Genomic DNA, 22,251 nt, shown 5'->3' with positions numbered 1-22,251 from the left:
AAAAAGTCAATTGCATTGTTTCTGATGATAAAACATTAAGCGTGAGATAGCATGTCACCTTTTTTTATACATATATATCTAAAATAACAATGTAAACAGGAAACACGTTGCTGGTTTCAAGGGTGTAGGGAGGTTGGGCGTCCTCAACAAGGACATTTTGAGCGTCAAACGCTGAATTTCTTGCATTCTGGTGATTTTTAAGCATCAATTCATGGTGTAAATGTCTTATTTTTTGCCACTACTTCCATGTTTTTATCGCACTTGTTCTAAATATTGAGGGGAGCGTGTCCCCTGCATCCCCCCTTGAAATCTACACCTATGGCTGGTTTGTCATATTCAACTATCCACCCACATCTTGAGAAAGTATGGTCATTTTTGGACGCTTACAACCCTAAAAATCCAGAGAAAGACCCCTCTTTTCTCACACTGATCTGTACGAACACTAATCTAATTACACTGCGGGCAGTTTGTCATGCTAATCACGCAATAACCAAATTTCAACACGTATTGACAGCGTGCCACGTAAAAGAGTTCGTCGCTGCGTCTCTGTCACAGGCTTTTGCAGATGTTGTGACCCATGCGGACATGGGTCATTAAGGGCGAGGGTGACCAGCTATGATCCGTTCACTTACTGGGTTCACTGGCTTTTAAACCCGCGGGAAACATCTTTGTCAACAGCTGATTTTATTATTTCACTAGAGTTTTTATTCAAAGGGAAGTTTTTAAGTAAAAGAAACAGGCAGTGAGGTAATTTGTTTTTTCTCTTATTGATTATGCTTTTTCAAATAAGCTGCTTTATCAACATAACACAGGGTTTCCCATCTCTTTTGTAGAATTGAGAGTAAACTATGCACATTCATCCCTGACCTATTTAATGGCTGGATTGTGCCAAAGACCTACACGGGAAAATTGAAAAGTTTTCCATCATTAAGTGATATATATGGCTGTGACCGGAGTCCATAAAAATTGGGAATTGTTCTATTCTAATTTAAAATTCCATTTCAGACAGTCCTCGCAGTGACAAAGGAGAACATCCATCCAGTAATACAGTCGAGGATCTGCTGCCAGGATTCACGATGAATGAGTGAATATTGATGAAGTTGAAAACTCCGCCGGGTCCCTTTTCTCTACATCACTCCAGTGGAGGATGGGATGGGGGGAAGGGCGGGCTTACACTGGGTTTCCATGGAGAGAGCCACCTTTCTCAATATTCAGAATCCCAGTGTTCTGTGCCGAGTCTCAAAAGGAGATCAATCTCACTTTGAAGCGCTGGGGGCTTCATTTGTTTGTGAAGGATGTGAGGTGCTGCCTAAATGACTATGCCAATTCTTCAAAACCCACTTGCAGTTGACACTCGGTGCCTCTGCATTCATTGTTTTTTTGGGGGGCTCAAGTTCGTAGACGCATGATTGAATCCGGGCCACTTTTGGAAAGGATTGCTCAGGAGAAAGATCTGAGCACATGGGAGATGTATTTCTTACCCAACCGAACCGCCAATATCACAAAGATCAGTAAACGGAACTATGAAAGAACAAAGAAAAGAAGAAGAAAATAAAATCTGCACACGACTGTCGTCAAGAGCTCTGTGATTCTTTTTTTAACGATGAACTTCAGAATCAGAATCTCTTTATTGTCATTGTACGAGTACAACGAAATTGAGGTAGCAGCTCTCAGATTCAGTGCAATAGAGGTATAGTCTGTCTACTTCTGGTCACCCTGGTCTTACTCCAAGTCATCGAAAACTGCTGCTGCCGTTAGACACAGATGAATAAAGCCGGCGTGATACACTGCCAGTTGCCACTATTGTCCAACGGCGCCCAGCAGCGTCGAGAGGAAATGCGGTGAGACAACAACCAAAGTTAACGTGGCAGAAGTCTGAGTAGGGCGGCGGCAGGGGTGGATGATGGGTCCAACAACCACAGACTTTCACCCAGGAGCTGGTGTTCACGTCCTGTGAGACTGTAAAGCCAAACCCTGTTCTTTTTTCCTAAACCCAAGTACATGCATGTGTTGGCTAAACGTGACCACGTGCGTTTGTTGTTGGAGGAAAAAAATGTCAATTTGCAATGTTGTACCAACGACGTAGTGGTTTATTTTGGGTTTACCACAGACAGGCTGTTCTCATGCACAACTAATGTACGTGGTTGGGTTAAGGCAACAAAAACACATGGTTAGGTTTAGAAAAAAAAACAGGTTTTGGCTTTAGAATCTCATGGGATGTGAACACAGCTCTCCCAGGTGAAAGTCAGTTTTTCTTTTAAAAAAAATTTAGCCACTGATTTACAGACGTCTCTTTCACAATGTAAATCTATGGGAAAAAGTCTTTTGGAAGTTGTAATTCCACAGTTGGCCACTATGAAAATAGGCTTCTTAGGGTTGAGGTTTCACATAAAACTAAATGGTACTACAACAAAACTATGATGAACTTTGACTTTCATGACTCGCAAAATTATGATTTGAATTGGAAAACCAACCCAGTGTCACTCCAAAGTCGTTGAAATCCGGCAAATGGGCAGTGACTTGCAGCGTCAGAAACTATGAAAAAAAAAGTCGTCCTTTAACGTTAGCATAATACACGGCTGAGCACCATTGCAGTTTAACGTTGCTCGGCAGCGTCAGGTGGAAACACAGTGGGACAAGAACGAAAGTTAAGGCGGCGAAAGTCCGAGTGGGGCGGGCAGGAGGGGTGGTGGATTGATCCAACAAGTACCAACTTTCATCTGGAAGATCGGTGTGCATGTCCCATAAGATTCTAAAGCTAAACCCTGTTCTTTTTTCCTAAACCTAACCACGTTTTTGTTGTTGGACGGAAAAAAAAAAATTATTAATTCGCAGTATTGTACTGATGTAGTGCATTTATTTTGAAAGAGACTGTATGTAAACGTTAAACTTCCTGTGAAAACGGACGTGTATTTTGAAAGAAGACAATGCGTGTAACGGGCAGAACTTGACACGGTGTCCCAGAACGTCAACACACAGGGTACCTTTCATGTCACATCTGGACGTGGAAAGTCCATGACCAAACATCAATATGTGACGAGGTCGGAGTATGAATGTGTTGGAAAAACATCATATGTGCAATATGCCCCAAACTTGAATGGTTTTGACCCCCACCAAATGATACCTGTTACCCAAATGTTTGCAAAGTGAATGATTGGTTCACCTTGATATGTTCCCTAACATGTTTATTGACTTGCTGTCTCAATTTTTCTATCCATGTTATTATCCATTCACTTAGGAAAATGTGATCGGTTTCCTAGAGTATGTGTCAAAATCCGCCTGCAATAAATCTGATTTTTGGAGTTAGTGTTTGAAAGAACAGTGTGCAAAAAGGTAAGTGACTCTTTAGTCAAAAAGAAACGAGCTTATGAGTCTCAGTTTGATCCCCAGACGCAGATCCAGATTTTGTTTTATGCAGCCTGTTTAATCTTTTCTCTTTGATTGCAGACTCTCCTGCCTGTAAAACAATCCTTTTATTTATAAAAAACAGACTTGACCTTGCTGTGGCATTCAAAAAAGAGCATTAATACGTCTTCTGCTTATATTCATACGATGCTGTTTGCTATTTGATTCTTTCAGTCGGATCAAAAGATTTTCCGCAGCCCAGTTTTTGGGGGGAAATGTTACAACAGTGTGCCAGTGGAGCCCCATATAAATAAGTCTTCCCTCAGTCGCCCGGTGCTTAAGTAGCAGCACGTCAAGCCATTCTTCTCACAGTTTTAGCAGTGCAATGGCCCATGCGGTTCCCTCACAGTGTGTTTAGAAGAGGACCCTCCATGTCTGCTCAGTTGTGCCTGGTTTACCAACACTATTGATTGCAGGTGATGTTCTGGACAGAGTCCATCTGACCTCTGGAGGGGCTTAAATACATCATTGTCCAGAGAGGGACCTCCTGAGACTCTGGTTATACTGTGTGTGCAGCCCTGCGCCTCACTCCCAGACACACTGATAAAGTGGCAACAAAAAAAGTCAACAGGACACATGGATAAGCACTTCTTACTCCTTTACGGTGCTCTGCAAAATCTAAAAATACAGCTGGAGGACTGTAACTATGCTGGGTGATAGTCCTCGATGAAGCAGTTAACATGTTTTTGTCGTCTTTCAACCTTTGGACGTTAGAAACGTGATACGAGACGCTGCGGCCGAGCTGGTTTATGTACGCTGAGATTCTTCAATTCAGACGATCTTGCTCGCTCTTGTCATAATGGCGCTGATCTGCTCTTCTCGTCGCCTTGCTGTGAACTCTAATTGGCGTTATTAATCAGCAATCATGTTAACACTCTCCCTAATCTGTGTGGCAAGCTTTTGTTCCATACACACCTCAGAGCCATTGATGGAAATCCAATGAGACATAGGTTTACCTGCCATGAAAGTACCTCAGCAGCAGTCATCAACACATTGTGGGGAGTGAGGGGGGAAGTACACTTTAAATTAATTAACATCAGGCCTCTTGTAGCACTTCATTTCTGTAAACAAACATTGTAATATGAGGTAATTAATTAGATATGCCAAGCTTCCTTTCTCGTCTGTTCTTGTTGGGCTTTCTTCTCAGAGTTCACTTTTTTGGGAGGGTCACATTTTAGGGGTTATCTCGGGTTAGGATGCACAACGTTCTTACAAAAGAGATGCTCCTTATTTTCAGTTTGAGCTCGACTTACAGACTCACAAAAAAAAAAAGTGTGCATTTGCCACCCCCTAAATAAAACATGAAATTAGCAGAGGACTTTTATTTTAATGAAACTAAAGACATTTCCACAATAAAATGATGCAAAAAAAAAATGCACAAATTGGAGCTTAAAAAAATCACTAGAATGCAGAAAACTAACAGCATGACGCTTAAAATTTCCTGAAGATGGGCTCAAAATCCCGTTTCATATGCGTCCCTCCCATTTAAAATGAAACCGACGTGACGCGCCTGCGCAAAACATACTGTATTTCTCCAGTGATCTAATATAATATTGATATTAGATGAGAATATTGGAAAAATACCTGTGCAGATAACATTAGATCATTCAGAAATTTAGAAATTAACATCACAGTAGCATTATTAAATTACTTAAAAATCAAGATGTTAGACTAAACAACTATGAATCACCTAATTCTTATTTTTTTATATTTAGGGTAAACACTGTGGGACAGTTAACCCTTATCATCTCTATCTATACAATAAAAACATCATAATCATGTCCTGTAGGTATGACATCACTTCCAGGGGTGTAGAACATCACATTCAACAACCTGGCAGTGAACCATGATGGAGAGTGAAATGACTCAGGGCTTTGAAGTGAATGATGTTAAGGTTATAAAAATGTTCAACAACGATGGATAGTTTGTAATTGTTCTATATTTTGTTATAGGATGTAATAGTGAATCGGAATTTTAAAACACACCATTCATATTGATCTTTTTCTGTTTTCTTAATGCAACTTTGACGCTGTCACAGTTTGCCAACAACATATTGTTAAACCATACAAGTCATTAAAATGAAGGACCTGAGCTCCCTTTAATGTGTCCCTGATATTTTTACAAGGATGTACTTAATACCTAACCAGTGGATGAAGAGCCCCCTGATATTATGATGTGGTATGTAAAACGTATGTGTATCATACCATTGGAGGGATTATCACATGTGCTGAGAGGAACTCTGGAGGTTTTTGTGACAGACTGGGCCCTGATATTAATGTATCTGAAAGAAGAGTGGTCAAGAGTCGTAAGAATGGGGGTATCAAATATAACAGGATGCGTATATAAAAGACACTTTGTAAATTCTACTGGTTGTGATTACAGAACACACGTCATGTGTTTGTTCTTACTTTGTGGCCACCATTAGGTTTGTTTTAAGTGTGGGTTTTTGGATCGTTTCACCCCAATAGTGTTTAAAATTTAAAAACAAAAAAGAAAAAAAAACACCCAACCAGTGACAAACATTTTTCATAAATTGCCAAAAATGAATAAATAGATAAACAAAACAAAGTGTGCCATAAAAAGATGTCAAAAACAAGATGGGGGTACAGGCTCAGACAGTCGGACATTTCCAATACTTTTAAATCCACATAAGGTGAAGAAAATTATCCCATTTTTCTTCTGTATAGTGCAGCAGTGCTCTTGAGCTATTTAGAATAGACATTTGGGTCATGTATAAAAAACAAATAAGGTAAATTATCATAACGTGTCCCACTTTACCAGCAGTCATCCCACATACACTAAAGTTCAGTTCACAGAAAAAGAAAAAATACAACTTTTTATGCGTTTCTGGTAGGGCTGCCAAAATAACACATTCATTTCAATTAATTAATCACAGAAAAAACAATGTGGTGAAAAATTAACGCTGATTGATCATGTTCCGTCATGCCCTTTGACCCGTTGTGTCATTGGCAGACAAGACGACGCTGCTTGGCTCCGTGAATGGAACGTTCAGATGAAACTGTTGATAGGAGCACCAAATTTCCGTACCATCCGAGTATGTCAAATCTGAAATATCATCATCAAAGTATTTAGCAGTGAACCCTGAGGTCTGAGCTAGCACAGCCTCTGATGCTAACGCTAGCAGCCAGCCTCGTCAAGCCACACTCAACCAGATGTTCAAACTGAGTAAGTCTACTTGTAACCGACCAACTAGCTCCCTTGCAAAATGGATTGCAATGGACTGCAGACAGATTCGGTGGTAGAGGACGGGGAGACAATTGTGTCCGAAATCCAGCAGCTTTACGACACATCTGCCAAAATTCAATTGATAATAAATTGTTAGAATACTTTAACAGCAAAAATCGATGCATTAACCTAGATTAATTAATCACAGAGTATGTAATTAATTAGATTAATTTTTGGAATTGCTTTACAGCCCTAGATTTTGGTTGATCCTAATTGAAATTACATGTTTACTTAAAGGAACAAGTCTCTAAAAGCATCAGGAAACAGAATAACTGATAACCTCTTTTAATAACAGATTTGTTATGTAGTGTTAGGCCCTGTGTTTAAATATTAATCCTGTGTTTTGAATTATGGTGGAGTCATGTTAAAGACACAATCACAGATTCAATCATTTATTTCTTATGCACAAAAACCAAACTTATTTGTGGGTTTATTTCTCAGTGACACTTTATCCAAAAACACAGGGGCCCCTCACTTTCTGTTTTCCTGATTTCCATTTCATATCTGCAACACTCACGCGCCCAGCTCTGCATGAGAGCCGCTCATGGCTGATGATTTTCGAATCGATTTGCCATTCTCACAAACGAAGGGCACAAAAGGCTGAGCAATCAGTCCAAGGCTGGCTGCTTTTGGCCCAGAGAGAGGAGAGATACTCTGTGAGTGGAGGGCAAGCATGGCTGATCTGAATCATGAAGAATAATGTTTAGCCTGGCAGATGATTAGGGATGTTAATTTTTTTGGAGGGGGTGGGGGCAAAGGGGGCTGGCACTTGGTGATGTCACTTTGGCTATCTGAACAATCTGGCAGGGCCGATCCTGGCGAAACGCTGCTCAATTTGCTGGGGCTCCTGCTCCATTTGCCTGTTAATGAGCACTGTTGTTGGAGGTACCCATGTGTACCATGTCATGAGGCTAGCAGGCAGCACCTTCACCTGACGCTCTGACCACAGAGGAAAATGGCAGCCGCCGTGACAGATGTTTTCACAGTCCTGGGGAGAGAGCCATGGGAGACCTGTACAGTCAGAGGGCCCCGATATATCGCCGGCAACAACTGCTACAACATGTGTCTGCCTCAGAGTACATCCAGCGTGCACCGAAAACAAGGAGTCAGCTCTTTTCTTTAAAGCGACATCAGAATGACACGAGTGGGTCCCTCAGTGTGGCAGTAAATATTTAAATATTTATCATACACGTATCTGTCTGAGTAGATAATGTGCTGCTTCCTGGTGTGTGATTCAGTGGGAGGAGCCCTCGGTGTCACAGGATGGATGACTGGGGTAAACTCATTACGTCACAGCATGACAACAGCACTTAATTACTAATGAAAGGGTGAGCTCTCCACAGTCCACTCCTGCTGAATAGATCCAGGATTAAAGGAGCATGCCAGCGACACTGACTGTTTTTGTCATTTAACTTCAAATTACAAATAGTTAAGCAAACTATACTGCAACATGTTCCTCACTTTTTGTATTTTTTGGTGATTTAACCTTTATTGATAGAAGATGGTGGAGACTGACGAGAGAAGGAGATGACATGCAACAAATGTCCTTGTCTTCAGCTGAACCAGGGATGTAGTAATTTTATGGTGTGCATCTTTGACAACATGGCTACCAGGAAATTATTTGTCTGTAAAAGTCAGTTGGCCTCTTACATTTCAGCGAACAATAGAAACGTTGAATTTGTAAATTTCCATTGTATTAAATCAGTGAAAAAGTACACGAGCTGACTTTGTCATCTGGAGGTGGAGAGGGTGGTCGTTGGTGACGCACCTATAGGTGAAACGCTTGCCAAGATGAGGACAACTGTTCCAACTGTTCAAGATCAACCCGGTCTCACTCCGAAGTCATCGAAATCCGGTGCTTGAATAGTGACTGGCAGCTTCAGACATTGACGGAAAAAGCCGTCCAACATTGGCAAAATGCATGGCCGGTCACCGTTGTAGTTTATTGGTGCTTGGTGGCATCAGGGAGAAACGTGACAGGTCAAGAACAAAAGTTAAGGCTGCAAAAGTCCAAGTAGGCCTGACATGAGGGGTGGCGGATGGTTCCAACAAACACTGGCCTTCACCCTGGAGAGTGGTGTTCATGTCCCGTAAGATCCTAAAGCCAAACCCTGTTCTTTTTTCCTAAACCCAGCCATGTGCGTTAGGTGTTGGAGGAAAAAGAAAAATGTCAATTTGCACTGTTGTACTGACGTAGTGCTTTTATTTTGAAAGAGACTGAATGTTAACATTAAATTTCCTGTGAAAACAGAAATGTATTTTGAAGGAAGACAATGCATGTAACAGGCAGAACTTGACACGGTGTCCCAGAACGTCAACAACTAATGCACCCAGGGTACCTTGCACGTCGTATCAGGACATGAAAAGTCCATGACCAAACGTCGATATGTGACGAGGTCGGAGTGAGAATGTGTTGTCTTGACCAACAAACAACAAAAAAGGCTCTCCAAAACAAACAGACCATTCGGGGTCTCATTTGTAAACATTGCGTAGGCACGAAACGAGGCCTGAAAGACTCGCACGCCCCCTCCCATGCAAAAGTTATGATCTATAAAAACAGACTTGAAGGGAGAAACTTTGACCCATGCACATTTCGGAGAAGGGAAATTGCCGACTCAGATGATGAGGTGGAGGCCTGATTGTAGAAATGGTTGAATTTTTTGGCGCACGCCATTCTTGTCTTTTATCCGTACGTAGATTTTAAGTATGAATCCTACGCATTGTTTTATAAATGAGATCCTACGTGATTAAAACTGGTAACAAAACTGAATAAAGCAGTTTAAGGTTACAAACCAGTGTTTCTCCAATGCTGTTCGGCATGACGTAGACAGGCCAGCACCTGCTAATGTGTGCTGCCCTTTTACTTTCTGATATTTCAACACATTCTCACTCCGACCTCGTCACATATTGACGTTTGGTCATGGACTTCCTACGTCCACATACGACCTGAAAGGTACCCTGGGTGTGTTGGTTGTTGACGTTTTGGGACGCCGTGTCAAGTTCTGCCTGTTACATGCATTGTCTTCTTAGAAGATACACTTCCGTTTTCACAGGAAATTAAACGTTTACATACAGTCTCTTTCAACAACAAACACACATGGTTGGGTTTAGGAAAAAAGAACAGGGTTTGGTTTTAGAATCTTACGGGACATAAACATCGCTCTCTCGGGTTAAAGTCAGTGTTTGTTGGACCCATTCCCACCCTCCTGCCCGCCCTGGTTGAACTTTTGCTGTCTTAACTTTTGTCCTTGCCCTGCTGCGTTTTCCCCTGATGCCGCAGGGCACCGTTAAACTACAACGGCAACCATGCCGACATTAAAGGACAGCTTTTTTCATTGGTTTCTGACGCCCCAAATCACTGCCCAAGTGCCAGAATTTTGACGATTTTGGAGTGAGACCGGGCTCGATAACTTAAGATCCAGACGTTCAGGAGGTTTCTACCGAGAGCCGAATTATCCACAGGGTCTCTTCCTCTCCCAAACAAACAGACCAGGTGATTAAAACTGGTAAAAACACTGAATAAAGATGTGTCACGTGAAAAACATCAATACTTTTTTCAACACTTTTGTCGCGCAGGGGCTGGTAACTGAGGTAGCTGACGCAAAACGTGAATGTCCCAATCTAGAGCCAGTGTTTGGTTTGTCTGCTCAGGGCTACTATAGAAACATGGCGACCTCTGTAGATGAGAACACACCAGAAGTGGCACATTTCTTAGTTTCAGGTGATGCTGCTGATACATATCCCCCGAAATCCTACACACTGAACCTTTAAGTAAAGAACCTGAGTTCTTCTTCCACCACTGATGAAGTACATGATTTGTTGGTGGGTGTCGTCGACATGCTGAAGGCAACAGACTCAACCAAAACGCCGAGGACTGTGGAACACAAGAAGCCTCCGAGTGGAGATGAAAGTTGAAGGTTGCTGTGGTTATTTATTGACGCCGCTGAGTGAAATGTGCCAATAGCTGGGGCCATACATTGTAACACCATTACACAGTGCATCATTAAACAGATCCATAAAACAGACAGGCAACCAGACCAAATTTTAATGACAAATGCACTGATCTGAGATAAGTATAAATACTGTGTAATTCAGCAAGGTTTCATGCCTGGTTAAGCATGTACATCTTTTGGCGGCCCACTAACTGATATTACTTCAGTGCAATATTTCAGAGCGCATCAACATCCCGGTGAAATTAACTCTGATGTGTGAGCAGACCCGGGTCCGGCACTCCAAACTGTCTCGTGATTATATCGAGATAGATAGGAGCAAGTCGTACACACAACTCCCCACAATCTACAAGCTGTCCTGGCAAATTTAAATAAGGGGGAAAAAGACAAGGAGAATCATCCTCTAATGTTTGTGCTGCTGGAAAATAGGTAATAGATGCAACGCCCCGAGAGTGTTTTTGGAGGCAGTTGGTTTTTCCTCAGTCTGATTACTAAATCCAGGGTTGATATACAGATGTAAATATGCTGCTTAGAAGCCCCCTCCTCCTCCTCTGCAACCCCTCCCTCCCTCTCCTCTTCCATCTGGCAGACAATAGTTTAAAATTCTTAATCCATGAGCAACCATTGAACATTAGTGAATTGCAAATTACAGATGTTTTACTGTCTCTGCCTCTTCTTTTTTTTCTGTTTTGATCTGTGCATCCCACTGTCACTCAGTGTCGCGTACGCATCCCTCGCTCCCCTGCATTCATTAGACACCCTGTGCCATCATGGCACCATATGACACTGTCATCATTTGGTAATTAAACCTTTGCTCGTTTAAATATGAAAAGCTGGCAAGGGTGTGATCATAAACAACGTTGCGCAAACCAGATTTTCCAGACTAAATGAGAATTCGAGCAACATCATGCCAGAGATGGATTTTCTCTCTTCTATTTTTTTCCCTAGCATCACTTGGAGCAAAACAGAAATGAAAAACAAACATTGGGGAAGTTGCTCCTGTGCCAAACACATCAGACTGCCGCACACATTCAAATTCATATAAACAGACACTTTATTTAAAGCGCAAAAACACCGCACTTTAGAAAACAAACTCCAGCTTTGTGTCTAACGTGACACCATAAAAGTATGTATCTTTATGGCCGTGGTCACAGATTACAGCTCTCCTCTGTCACTCCACAAGTAAACAATGATAATAAACCAGTGGCTGACAACTTCCAACACCAGTATGTGCACCATAACACCATGATGGCACGGGGATTTTTAAATTCTGCACTAAAAGGACATCACATCAATGTTGCACTCTCCTATCCCCTAAACACAGTTATGTGCTTGATCATGTTGGACCACCAGACAATAAAATCTCCCCGCTGCCCGAGGACAAGCGTCAACATCTCCCAGATTCTCATCTAAATTCACACAGGCCTCCATCACTGGAGATTTAGCCAAATGGCTGTGGAGAGGAGGAATGCCCGAACCATTACAAGCCAAACTACTGGCTTTTTATTACCACTAAACAATCTTCCTCCGAGCCGTCCTTTAGCATACCTCCGGAGCTCGGAGCCGGTGAGAAAGTGTGTGGGAGGAGGCCATTCAGTCACATTATGGCTTTCCATAGATCAAGGTCACAATTTTCATGATCATTACACCACTGAAGGTGACAGGAAGCATTTACAGAAGTGATCAGGAGCTTATGTGGGAGCTGCTCATCCGTAGATTTCTGGGGAGAGGAATATATGTGTACACACACACACACACGCACACACACACACACACACACACACACACACACAAACTAATCAGCAAATGTGCAGCTGACATCCTCATCGTTACAACGAAGATAACCAGCACAGACAAAGAGGGAGAATTAACCTTTTACCAACCCTGTAAAATTCACCTAAAATGCCAAAGTAAACTGAATTTTTAGTATGTGCACATGCAAGATCTCATTTTAAAGGTAACACTGATTTTTTTTCCCACAAGTCAGAATCAAGCTTCTTTCATAGACTAAGTTTAAACGTTTTCTTTTTAATCCTCGCCTAAATATTTTCTTGAGAAAAGATGCTCCAGATGACCAGAACTCAGCCTGAAAACACTTTAGAACCAAAGCATGAAGCCTCACCTCACTTCATGTCAAATTTAATAACAGTAGCACAAAAAATAAAAATTTTACAGATGTTTTTTTAAGGTTTTGTCCAGGCGCTTTTCAAAAAAATATGTTAAAGAAATCAACTTGTGAGAGGTATACACAGGGAAAAAAAAAAGGTGAGTTCAAAGCCTGCCACCAGGAGGTGACTGCTACATTATGCATTCACATGCCATAGGCTAACACATGTCAGCGGCCCACTGGACAGAAGCTCTGTTTCCCATATTGCTGACATGTGATTGGAAGCTGTTGGCTGTCTGGTTGGGACACAGGCAGCTGGCGGGACACCTCCGAGCCGCCTCGGGCTGATCTCTGCTGCACACACACACACACACACACACACTGAGAAAGAGAGAAAGAGAGACACACACACTGAAGGATCCAGACGTGGGATCAGCTTCTCCCACGGTGATGAACCCAGGGCCTTATGGGAGGACTGGCTGCTTTTATCCACTGGAAGAGACGCTTCTCTTGAAGGTGGAGGTGAAGGATTCTTTTAAGTTTGTGTCGAATAATAAAATTTAAAAATGTTTCAGGCTGAACTTCTCTATATCCCTGACTTTTATTTTATCACTGCCCTCAAATTTTTTACAGTAACGCCTCCCCAGTCTTTGTTAAGTCCCAACCAGAGGGGCACACATTTAACTATTCATGTGGAAACTTTGATAGAGGGGGGAAAGAGACGGGATTTAGCCCTTGTTCCCAGTACAATGAATGCAACACGGAGAATACTTTTGAAAATGACAAGATACAGTCCTATTTTTAATCCAGCACTGCGGGGCATATTTAACAATTACTTGCAAATCTGCATAATGAATGAGGAGCGAGTGTGTATTTTAAGTCTCTGCCACTTGATTCCCCAACTTGGCGTGTTAATGCACGTGAGATGGAGAGACAACGTGGGTGAAATTTTCAGAATATATATGGTAATTTCTTTTTTTTTTTGTTAGGGATATGGGGGGAAAGAAAGGGAATAAGATGCAGGAGTGAGATTTTGTGGAGTGGATTTAAAAGCTTCTGATACTAATGATTTTATTAATAATAATAAGTAATGTTATTTTTTTGTAATTTGGCCCTTCATTCACGTTTAAATGCAAATGAGATGTTAATTTTTCTTAATGATTTGTTGTACCTGAGGCATGGAAAAGCTCAGAAACTCAACTGTCTGACTGCTTTTGTGCTCAGGGTATGAAAAGTAATTTAACAAAGTGTTTTCTAATCAAAGTAATGTAACCTGATCTCACTTGCATTTGGATCTTTAATACAATGCAAAATCAGTGGAACCACTCAGTGTGTGTGAGTGTGTGTGTGTGTGTGTGTGTGAGGACTAATGACGGGACAGATCATCAGCTGAACAGCCAGCCTGCCAACATGCAGCTAAAGGAGAAGAATTTAATTGGAGTTAACAGCAAACTGGGTGAAGAACAGTGAGAGCAGCTCCCAGTGTGTGTATGTGTGTTTTATCATCTGAAATACGAGCCTGACTGCTGTAAACTTCCGCATTGACTTTTACGTCTATTCTTAATTTTTGATGATTCCCCATCAACGACAGTAAACGGTTAAATTGGCTGCATTAAACTGACATATTTATTTATAAGTGCACTTCCGGGGGGGGGAAATGGTGTGAAATATATAAGATGGCGTCAGATTTGAGATCGAAGCACTGATGGAAACACCAAAAAATGCGATTTTGTTTTATATTATAGTGTTTAAATACACTTTTTAGGGTGTATTTCAGCTTTAAAATGTATTTTTTTTTAAATAATAATTGGGTTTACTTAGCAAAAACATCTCTGAACTCGAGGAAACACACGATAAAAAATAATTTATTGGTAATGTGTGATGAATGTGTGTCGATCAAGTAATTTCCCACAATCCTGCCTGTCACCTGAAGTTGAAAAAGAATACTTGAGACTTCCCACTTTTTTTTTATTAATTTATTTTTTTATTTAGCCTACAGAATATTTGTTAAAGAAATAAAAAATTAAAAATTAAAAAAAAAAAATAATTAAAAAAAAGAGATGCAGCCTGGCTGATAATAAACGGCAATAATGCTCATAATAATGCAGCCGAATTTGCACTTATTACTTGAAAATGATGCTCACATTATATTAATATCATAAATGCAAAGCTGGGAAAAAATACAGTAAAATATATGAATATTTAAACGAGATTTCGTTATGAGATGCTGCACAGGACCAGCGTGTGTGTTCCAATCAATAGGCCACACACTGATGTTATAATTAGTTTATAACTCTGCAATATTAATGCACAGGAAATACACGCCTAAATAAGTGTCCGTAAATGATATATAATTATAAAAAAAGAGGATTTTTGTTGCAACAACACGGAGCAAACAGGACAAAATAAATAAAAGCCATGATAAGAAACATAGATCACATTCTAATTTTACATTTAAACGAGGGGGGATCGATGGAAAACAGTCGTAATGATCCAATTAATTATGGGCAAAATTAAAAGCAAGTGCAAAATCAATCTTTCACGGTGTCGAGGATGGAATCAAATTGATGCTCCATCTGTTCACGCCAGCAAAAAAAAAAAAAGATTTGTAGCCCGGGAGTGTTTGTGGCTGCTCGCTGCTGGAGCACATGGACACAGTGAGGACAACCCAGTGTACAGTAACAGTGTCAGGAGATGTGTGTGTTAGTGGATGCAGGTGTGTTTTAAGAGCTGGTCGTTTAATGTGGATTTTTGACACGTAAAGAGCCTGAGAATAGTTTTAATTATGATGTAGGATATGTGAGCATGCACAGATTTACAAATGTCGCCACACAGCCGCCATAACTCTCCTGACAGAGTCCCTCCCTGCAATCGAAAAGGATTAATATTCAACTTACAACCAAGTGGTGTCAGCTCCCCTCTGCAGGGAAACTCAGATCGATTGGTGACGTTGGAATAACGCGAGACAACCTGCACGGGAAGAGACACACACAGAGAGAGAGAGAGAGAGAGAGAGAGAGAGAGAGAAAACATAAATAACACCTCTCCCACCTCCAGAAATAAAAAAGTTCTTCCTTCCATCATCCTCCCCACAGTTGCCTCAAAGTGTGAGCTGATGTTCGGCGGGTGGAGCTGCGTGCAGGACCCTCGGTGCTGCTGCCGCTTCCTCCTCCTCCTCCTCCTCCTCCTCCTGCATGCCACCTCTCCTCTCTCCTCTCTGCACAGGCCATTAGGAAGCGGGGCAAAAGATAAATTGCTCTCTGTCAATACATTACACCTCTCCTAATGGGTGCACCCGGGCTCCAAAAACATTTTCCAAACTCTTGACATGCAGTGTCTTAAACACTGCAGAGCGGAGTCAGTAATTGATTTCAATTCTAATTTTTCTACAGAAAATTTGGGCTGTTTCCTGGCTACACGTGGTTATTAGTATTAATTATTAAAGGAGCTGCAAAAATAAGAAGAAGAGGTGATAATTAATTCAGCTTTTGTGTTGTTTAAATGGCTTCTGTGACCCCCGTGTTGTTGCAGCTGAATGGGGCCCCCTTCCTAAAAAGAGGGCCCATCTGACCACACGGTCAGCGCACGTGCTGCTCAGACACAAACAAAGTGAACACGTGAAAACAGAGTGTTTGTTTAGATATTTATAAAGAGAAGAAATCATTTTGTTTCCTGCTCCTGCTTAATTTTTGCAGTGGGGAGATCAGATTGTGGGAGCAGGAGGACACGAGAGGAAACTGAGGGAGGGGGTGATGGTAGTGGTGATGATGGTGGTGGTGGTGGAGGTGGTGGAGGGGGGCTTATAGGGGGGGAGAAAAAAAAAAAAGGATGTAGCTTTAAGGGAAATGTGCAGCCGGCTGTGAAATTACAGCCTATAGTGCTACATATTGTACCAGAAGCTCTCTCCAAAAACAGTAACAAAAAGAGAAATCATCCCCTAACCTGACCAGGAGGCAGAGATGTGGCCGTCTGCCCCCAAACCCCACCTACCTACACCCCCCCCACACCCCCCACCCAAAATATGGTCAAATACGTGGCGGAGAGCGCGTGCACGAAACAATAACAAGGAGAATTAGACACTCACCTGGAGTGATGTCTTTTATTTTGAAATCTTATGTTATTATCGATCATTTTTTAATTATTTTAATTATTTTATAATTATTAAAATACATTATATTTAAATATATTTTATAAGTACCGTCATGTAAGGCATGCAGGAATATTAAGACTAACTGACTGATATTTTTGATCAATTTGAGGCTTTATTTTTTTTAATTTTACTTTTTATATTCTTTTAATTTCTTTGCTTTGCTTCCTTTTTTAAAAAAACTTTAAGAAAAGTGCTTCACAAATTCAGTTTAGCATTATCATATTAATAATTATTATTATTTTAATTCTATACAATATCATTATTATTATAATTATTATTATTAGTAGTAGTAGTAGTATTTTTGTTAATTCATTCTTAATTCTACACGTTATTATGATGACTATTATTATTATTATTATTATTATTATTATTAATAGTAGTAGTAGTAGTAAGATTTCATTTTATAATTTTATTTCTATTAATTTATAACTAATTCTATATATTATTATTATTATGATTAGTAGTAGTGAATTTAATTATAATTTTATTTTTAACAATTTATTATTATTTCTATACGTTATTATTTATTTATTTATTTATTTAATTGTATAATTTATCTAAAAAAATCTAATTTTAATGATTCTTATAGATATTATAAATGCCTGTGTAAAAATATATATTAACAGGATCCCAAATGAAGCCTCTTGACTTTCCCTCCATAACCGCTCAGTTTAACTTCACCCTGCAGGTGGAGGCCAGGTCTCATCTGCTGTTTCATTCCTTGCACCACCCTACATGGATCTATAACACATGGATTATTGCTGCGGAAGAATATCTGTAACTCCTAACTTTGATCACTCAACTGCACCCCAAGTTCCACTTTTTTGGGAGGGGGACTTTGACAGCACCTTTAAAATTTGAGAAACCATACAGCGCCATCTACAGAAGCTGAGCGGCACTGCTGCGTGCAGACCACTCTCACCTCCAACCTCCAACCACCTCCAGTGCTCCCAGTTTGGACCACTGCAATCATGACACCATCAGCTGGATGTAAAGAGGTCAAAGCATGTGCGTTAACATATATTACCCCCCTGTTAGACATTTTAAAGCAACAAAATGAGGCTGTATAATTATTTCAGGCCTATTGGGCTCCAGAGCGGACATAAAGACACATGTGGAGGAAATACATTAAATAAAAAGATTAAATGTGAAGATCCAGGGTGTGAGGACGCAGAGATATTCCCACAGACAGTCCGAGTGGTAAAAAAAAATAAATAAAATAAAATCAGAAAGACGCACAGATGTTTTAAAAATAATCTCAAAACTTCCTTATAATTCACAGCTGTTGTAATGTGTAATAATCTGATATTTCTAACTCTGATCCGCTCCTTATTTATCTCCCTCCCCTTCCTGCCGGTGTGTCAGACCCACAGACCTCCTCATTTGGACCCTTTTTTTCCCTCTTTGCGTTGGCGAATCACAAAGTGTTGGCATCTATTGCCTTTGTCTGACAAGTCATCCATATAAGCAAAAGGGGGGTGTGCAGAGGGGGAGGAGAGGGGGGGAGAAGAGGAGAGGAGAGGAGAGGAGAGGAGGGGAGGGTTGCAGCTTTTAGAACCACAGACACAGAGCGAGGCTTCATTCCCAGCCCCAAAGATCCAGCCTTACGCATCCAGCGCTGAAGACCAACCCGATGTGTGTGTGCGCACCGTGTTTTGACGCGTGAATCAAGGCCACCAGGATTGAGGAGATACACCGCGGCCCTGCACGCTGGACCTGCACCGGTGCATTTGCAAGAAGAAACTGCTCGCTGGCTGGCACGCTGTGAGAATTAACCTCCACCAAGGCTTCTTCTTCTTTTTTGTTTCTGCAGAACACAAACTAAACCCCAGGTCGCGTCACTGAAACAATCCGGTCATGCCGCTGCTGCGCACCTGCCAGACCTCCGCGCCCGGACCGGACTGTTGAAGACAGCAAGAAGACAAGGCAACTTTTTGGGGGGAAGAAGTTGCCGTCAGATCGGTTGTTGCAGCAAGGGGGTGGAGGGGCAAACTCAAGTCCCTCCATCGAGTCGAATTTTTCTCCTCACATTTTCATCCGTGACAGGAAGGCGACACGGCGACTTCAGTTGATTATCTCTCTTTCCTTTGCTATCCAATGGATATTCACTGCAAAGCGGACCCCTTCACTGCGATGCACCGTAAGTAGCACAACCCGAGTTCCCCCTGCAGCTTCCATGCGGATAGAAATAATAAGAATAAATACATGTGTGCATATTACACCGGCCTGCAGCGGAGCATGTGTGCTAACAGCATTTTGGCGCATAATAAACTGACATGCAGCAAACATGGAAACACAGTGCCATAAATACTCCTTTTATCACGTGTGCACATATTCTTATTTAAAAATCTCTAAAAAATATAATAAATTGCAGCAACTCTTGTGCACGCACTGCACAAATTAAACTTGTCATAGTAAACAAAGAACATGCGTTGGCAGGTGCTCTGTAATTTACACGTGTATCAGCCTCCAGCTTCCCGCGCACTGTGTGTGTAAACTGTGTGTGTGTGTGTGTGTGTATTTCAGGCCTAATAACACATATATTATTCAAATTATTCAAATAGCAACAAACTCTATAAGTCCAGCTGAACATACACACTCCTATCATTGTAATTTGGGGCATGTGTGTGAATAATTGATGCCCTCTTCGTTGACTAAATAATATGTAATATGAGTAATCAAAGCTCGTTCAATTATTTAAAATTACCGTGCAGGGAAAATGAGGGAGCGTGTAACTTAATAGGCAAAACATGAGCCGTGCAGGAGCTGCTGGGAAAATATGAGGGCAGGGAAACTTTGACTATATGGAGCCTCACATAAATTATTTTTTTAATTATTATTTGCACAATTTAAACAGCAGGTAATGACACATACTCATGGGTCAAAACAGGTTATTGTGATAATCGCACAAGTTGCAAAATAAGAGTGTGACAGGTGAAAAATCAGACTGTGTGAGGAGGTGTTCACTTAAATGTAACCTTTTATTTTGTCTTATTTAGTCTTAAAATAGAACATTTGGCATATTATAAAGAATTAATGTAATTAATTGTAATTTTAAAAGTTAAATATAAACAGGGAGTGAAACTACAGACCAAAATGCATGGATACAGATTAAAATAAGACACATTTTAAGCTGCAATGTCATTAAAAATGAAAATAACACTAATAATTACGGACACCAGCTTTACAGTGTCTGCTCTGCTTTTTCTTATAACATAAAAATATTTTTTATTCACTAATTATTGGAAATAATGACTCACAAATTTTAATTATTTAGTCACTGTGTTGCATATTTCATACATTATTAAACGTTTAAAACGCGTAAGGCGCCTCCATGGTGGCACTAAACAACTTTCTGCGTCCTTAAAATTAAAAATTCAAATAATATATATATTTTTAAACAGTAATCTGATTTCAAACATCCTTTAAGGCTTCTCCATAACACCATAAACACATATAAATCCACCTGCTCACTAGAAAACACAATTTCCCGTCATTATTTTTACACCCACCAAACTCACCTGCGCCTTCTTCTCTCCACGACGACTTTATGTAATGTTACGGTTGTGTGTGTGCTGCTGTTGTATCCCACGTAGGGCACGGAGGTGTGAACCAGCTCGGCGGGGTGTTTGTGAACGGCAGACCCCTCCCGGACGTGGTGAGGCAGCGGATAGTGGAGCTGGCCCATCAGGGCGTCCGGCCCTGCGACATCTCCAGGCAGCTGCGGGTCAGCCACGGCTGCGTCAGCAAGATCCTGGGCAGGTGGGTGAAGACCTCTGCAGCCAGGTGCACCGAGTGTGCTGCTGGGTGGGTGTGAGGAGGTGGATGGATATATGTATATGTGTGTGCAGTGGTGGTGGAGCAGTGGGCTCACATATAAAACTCAGCTTTAAATTCCTAAACATATGGTTAAATAATGGTCCGAAATTACGCATTAACAGTATTTTTGAGGGTTAGTGGAGATCAGGTGGGCTTCTCCTTTATTTTTTACATGCATTCAATCGGAATTTAACAGAGTTACATCTTTGCCGTGCATGCATGCGTGCACCAGTGTATTTTTCTTGCATTTTAATTCGCTTTTACGCAAAAATGTGTTTGTTTTGTGCCATCATGTTAATGTAAAGACGCCTGTTAAACTAATAAAACGCAAAAGTTGGATAGTTTGCTGCAAAAAAGTTTGACTTTCCTGCTAAAAAGTAGTTCTAGTGCCATATGTGTCATAAATGTGTGTATCATTGCGTTTAAAATGATATTAAATCTTCAGAGGGTGTCGGTGGGATGGAGTCTTAAATATTGCAAGCTGTAAGAATATTATTATTTTTTGCAGATATTACGAGACTGGCAGCATCAAACCAGGGGTGATTGGTGGGTCTAAACCTAAAGTGGCCACGCCAAAGGTGGTGGAAAAAATCGCAGACTACAAGAGGCAAAACCCAACCATGTTTGCGTGGGAGATCAGAGACAGACTGCTGGCAGAGGGCATCTGCGACAACGACACTGTTCCCAGCGTCTCATCCATTAACAGGTAGGACGCACCGGTTAAAAGCTTAAAAGAAAAGATGCAAATTTGGATTTAATGGGTTTTTTTTTTGTTGTTGTTGTAAATATAGCTGGGGTTAAACACCGGGCTGCAGGGTGTAAACACCTTAATGAATAAATGATTTATCACGGTGTATCTGTGCTAAGCGCACAGCAGAATATTGTTTGACCAACTTTTGTGCTGGCCGGCAGGCCGAGGCTGCCCGCGGTCTCTGAGGTGCAATTCAATCTTTCAGACCAAACTCCCTCAACAATCAGCAGTACATCCAGGACTGAGTGAATCTGTCGAGATGAAAACCGATCAATATTCGGTGACCAGATCCCGTGGCGCTATAAAGCAGGCCAATTTTCTTTAGCACATCTAATGTGCTGCTGCTGCTGCTGCTGCTGCACACAGGCTCATGGCTTTCTGCTGGATTTTATTTTGAAGAATTAAGGGGAAACAGATTGGCTGTAATTTGCAAAATAAGGTGATAAATATAAACATATTGTTGCAAGAGAAATCCTTGCATTAACAATCGAGATGGTATCCTGCTGTAATTAATATTGATGTAACATTGATGATGCATAAAAGTGCTATGGCTAATTATCTGGTAAAATATCCATATTTAAGATTTCAAGAATCACTATTGATGCTAAAAATCTCTCTTAAAGAAATATGTAAACGGCACTATTTGTCATAGGTGCAGATTTCAGGGGTGGGGGATGGTGGGTGCATTTGTTCCCCCCACTCCATCCCACCCCTAATAAATAAAAACATTACCTTTTTACAAAATTGAGGAGGTAAACCATTAATTGATGCAGAAAATGCACAAATTGGTGCCTAAATATCCACCTAAAAGCAAGGAATGCTC

The 22,251-nt window shown here is 41.0% G+C and overlaps 1 protein-coding gene across 2 annotated transcripts in view; it reads left to right on the top strand.

Moving 5' to 3' along the window:
• The first annotated feature begins 18,824 nt into the window (after positions 1 to 18,824).
• The window catches only part of pax2b (paired box 2b), a 43,767-nt gene continuing 40,340 nt past the window's right edge, over positions 18,825 to 22,251 (top strand). For both annotated transcript variants that reach the window (XM_033611845.2, XM_033611849.2), the window contains exons 1-3: positions 18,825 to 18,998; positions 20,455 to 20,620; positions 21,186 to 21,383. In XM_033611845.2, coding sequence (XP_033467736.1) covers positions 18,956 to 18,998; positions 20,455 to 20,620; positions 21,186 to 21,383 — 407 coding nt within the window. In that variant the 5' untranslated portion in view covers positions 18,825 to 18,955. The remainder of the gene's footprint in view (positions 18,999 to 20,454; positions 20,621 to 21,185; positions 21,384 to 22,251) is intronic.

The sequence above is a fragment of the Epinephelus lanceolatus genome, chromosome 21 (assembly GCF_041903045.1).
Source record: "Epinephelus lanceolatus isolate andai-2023 chromosome 21, ASM4190304v1, whole genome shotgun sequence".
Classification (NCBI taxonomy): Eukaryota; Metazoa; Chordata; class Actinopteri; order Perciformes; family Serranidae; genus Epinephelus; species Epinephelus lanceolatus.
The sequence above is the reverse complement of the archived record's forward strand: the minus strand, read 5'-3'. Positions and strand labels throughout refer to the sequence as shown.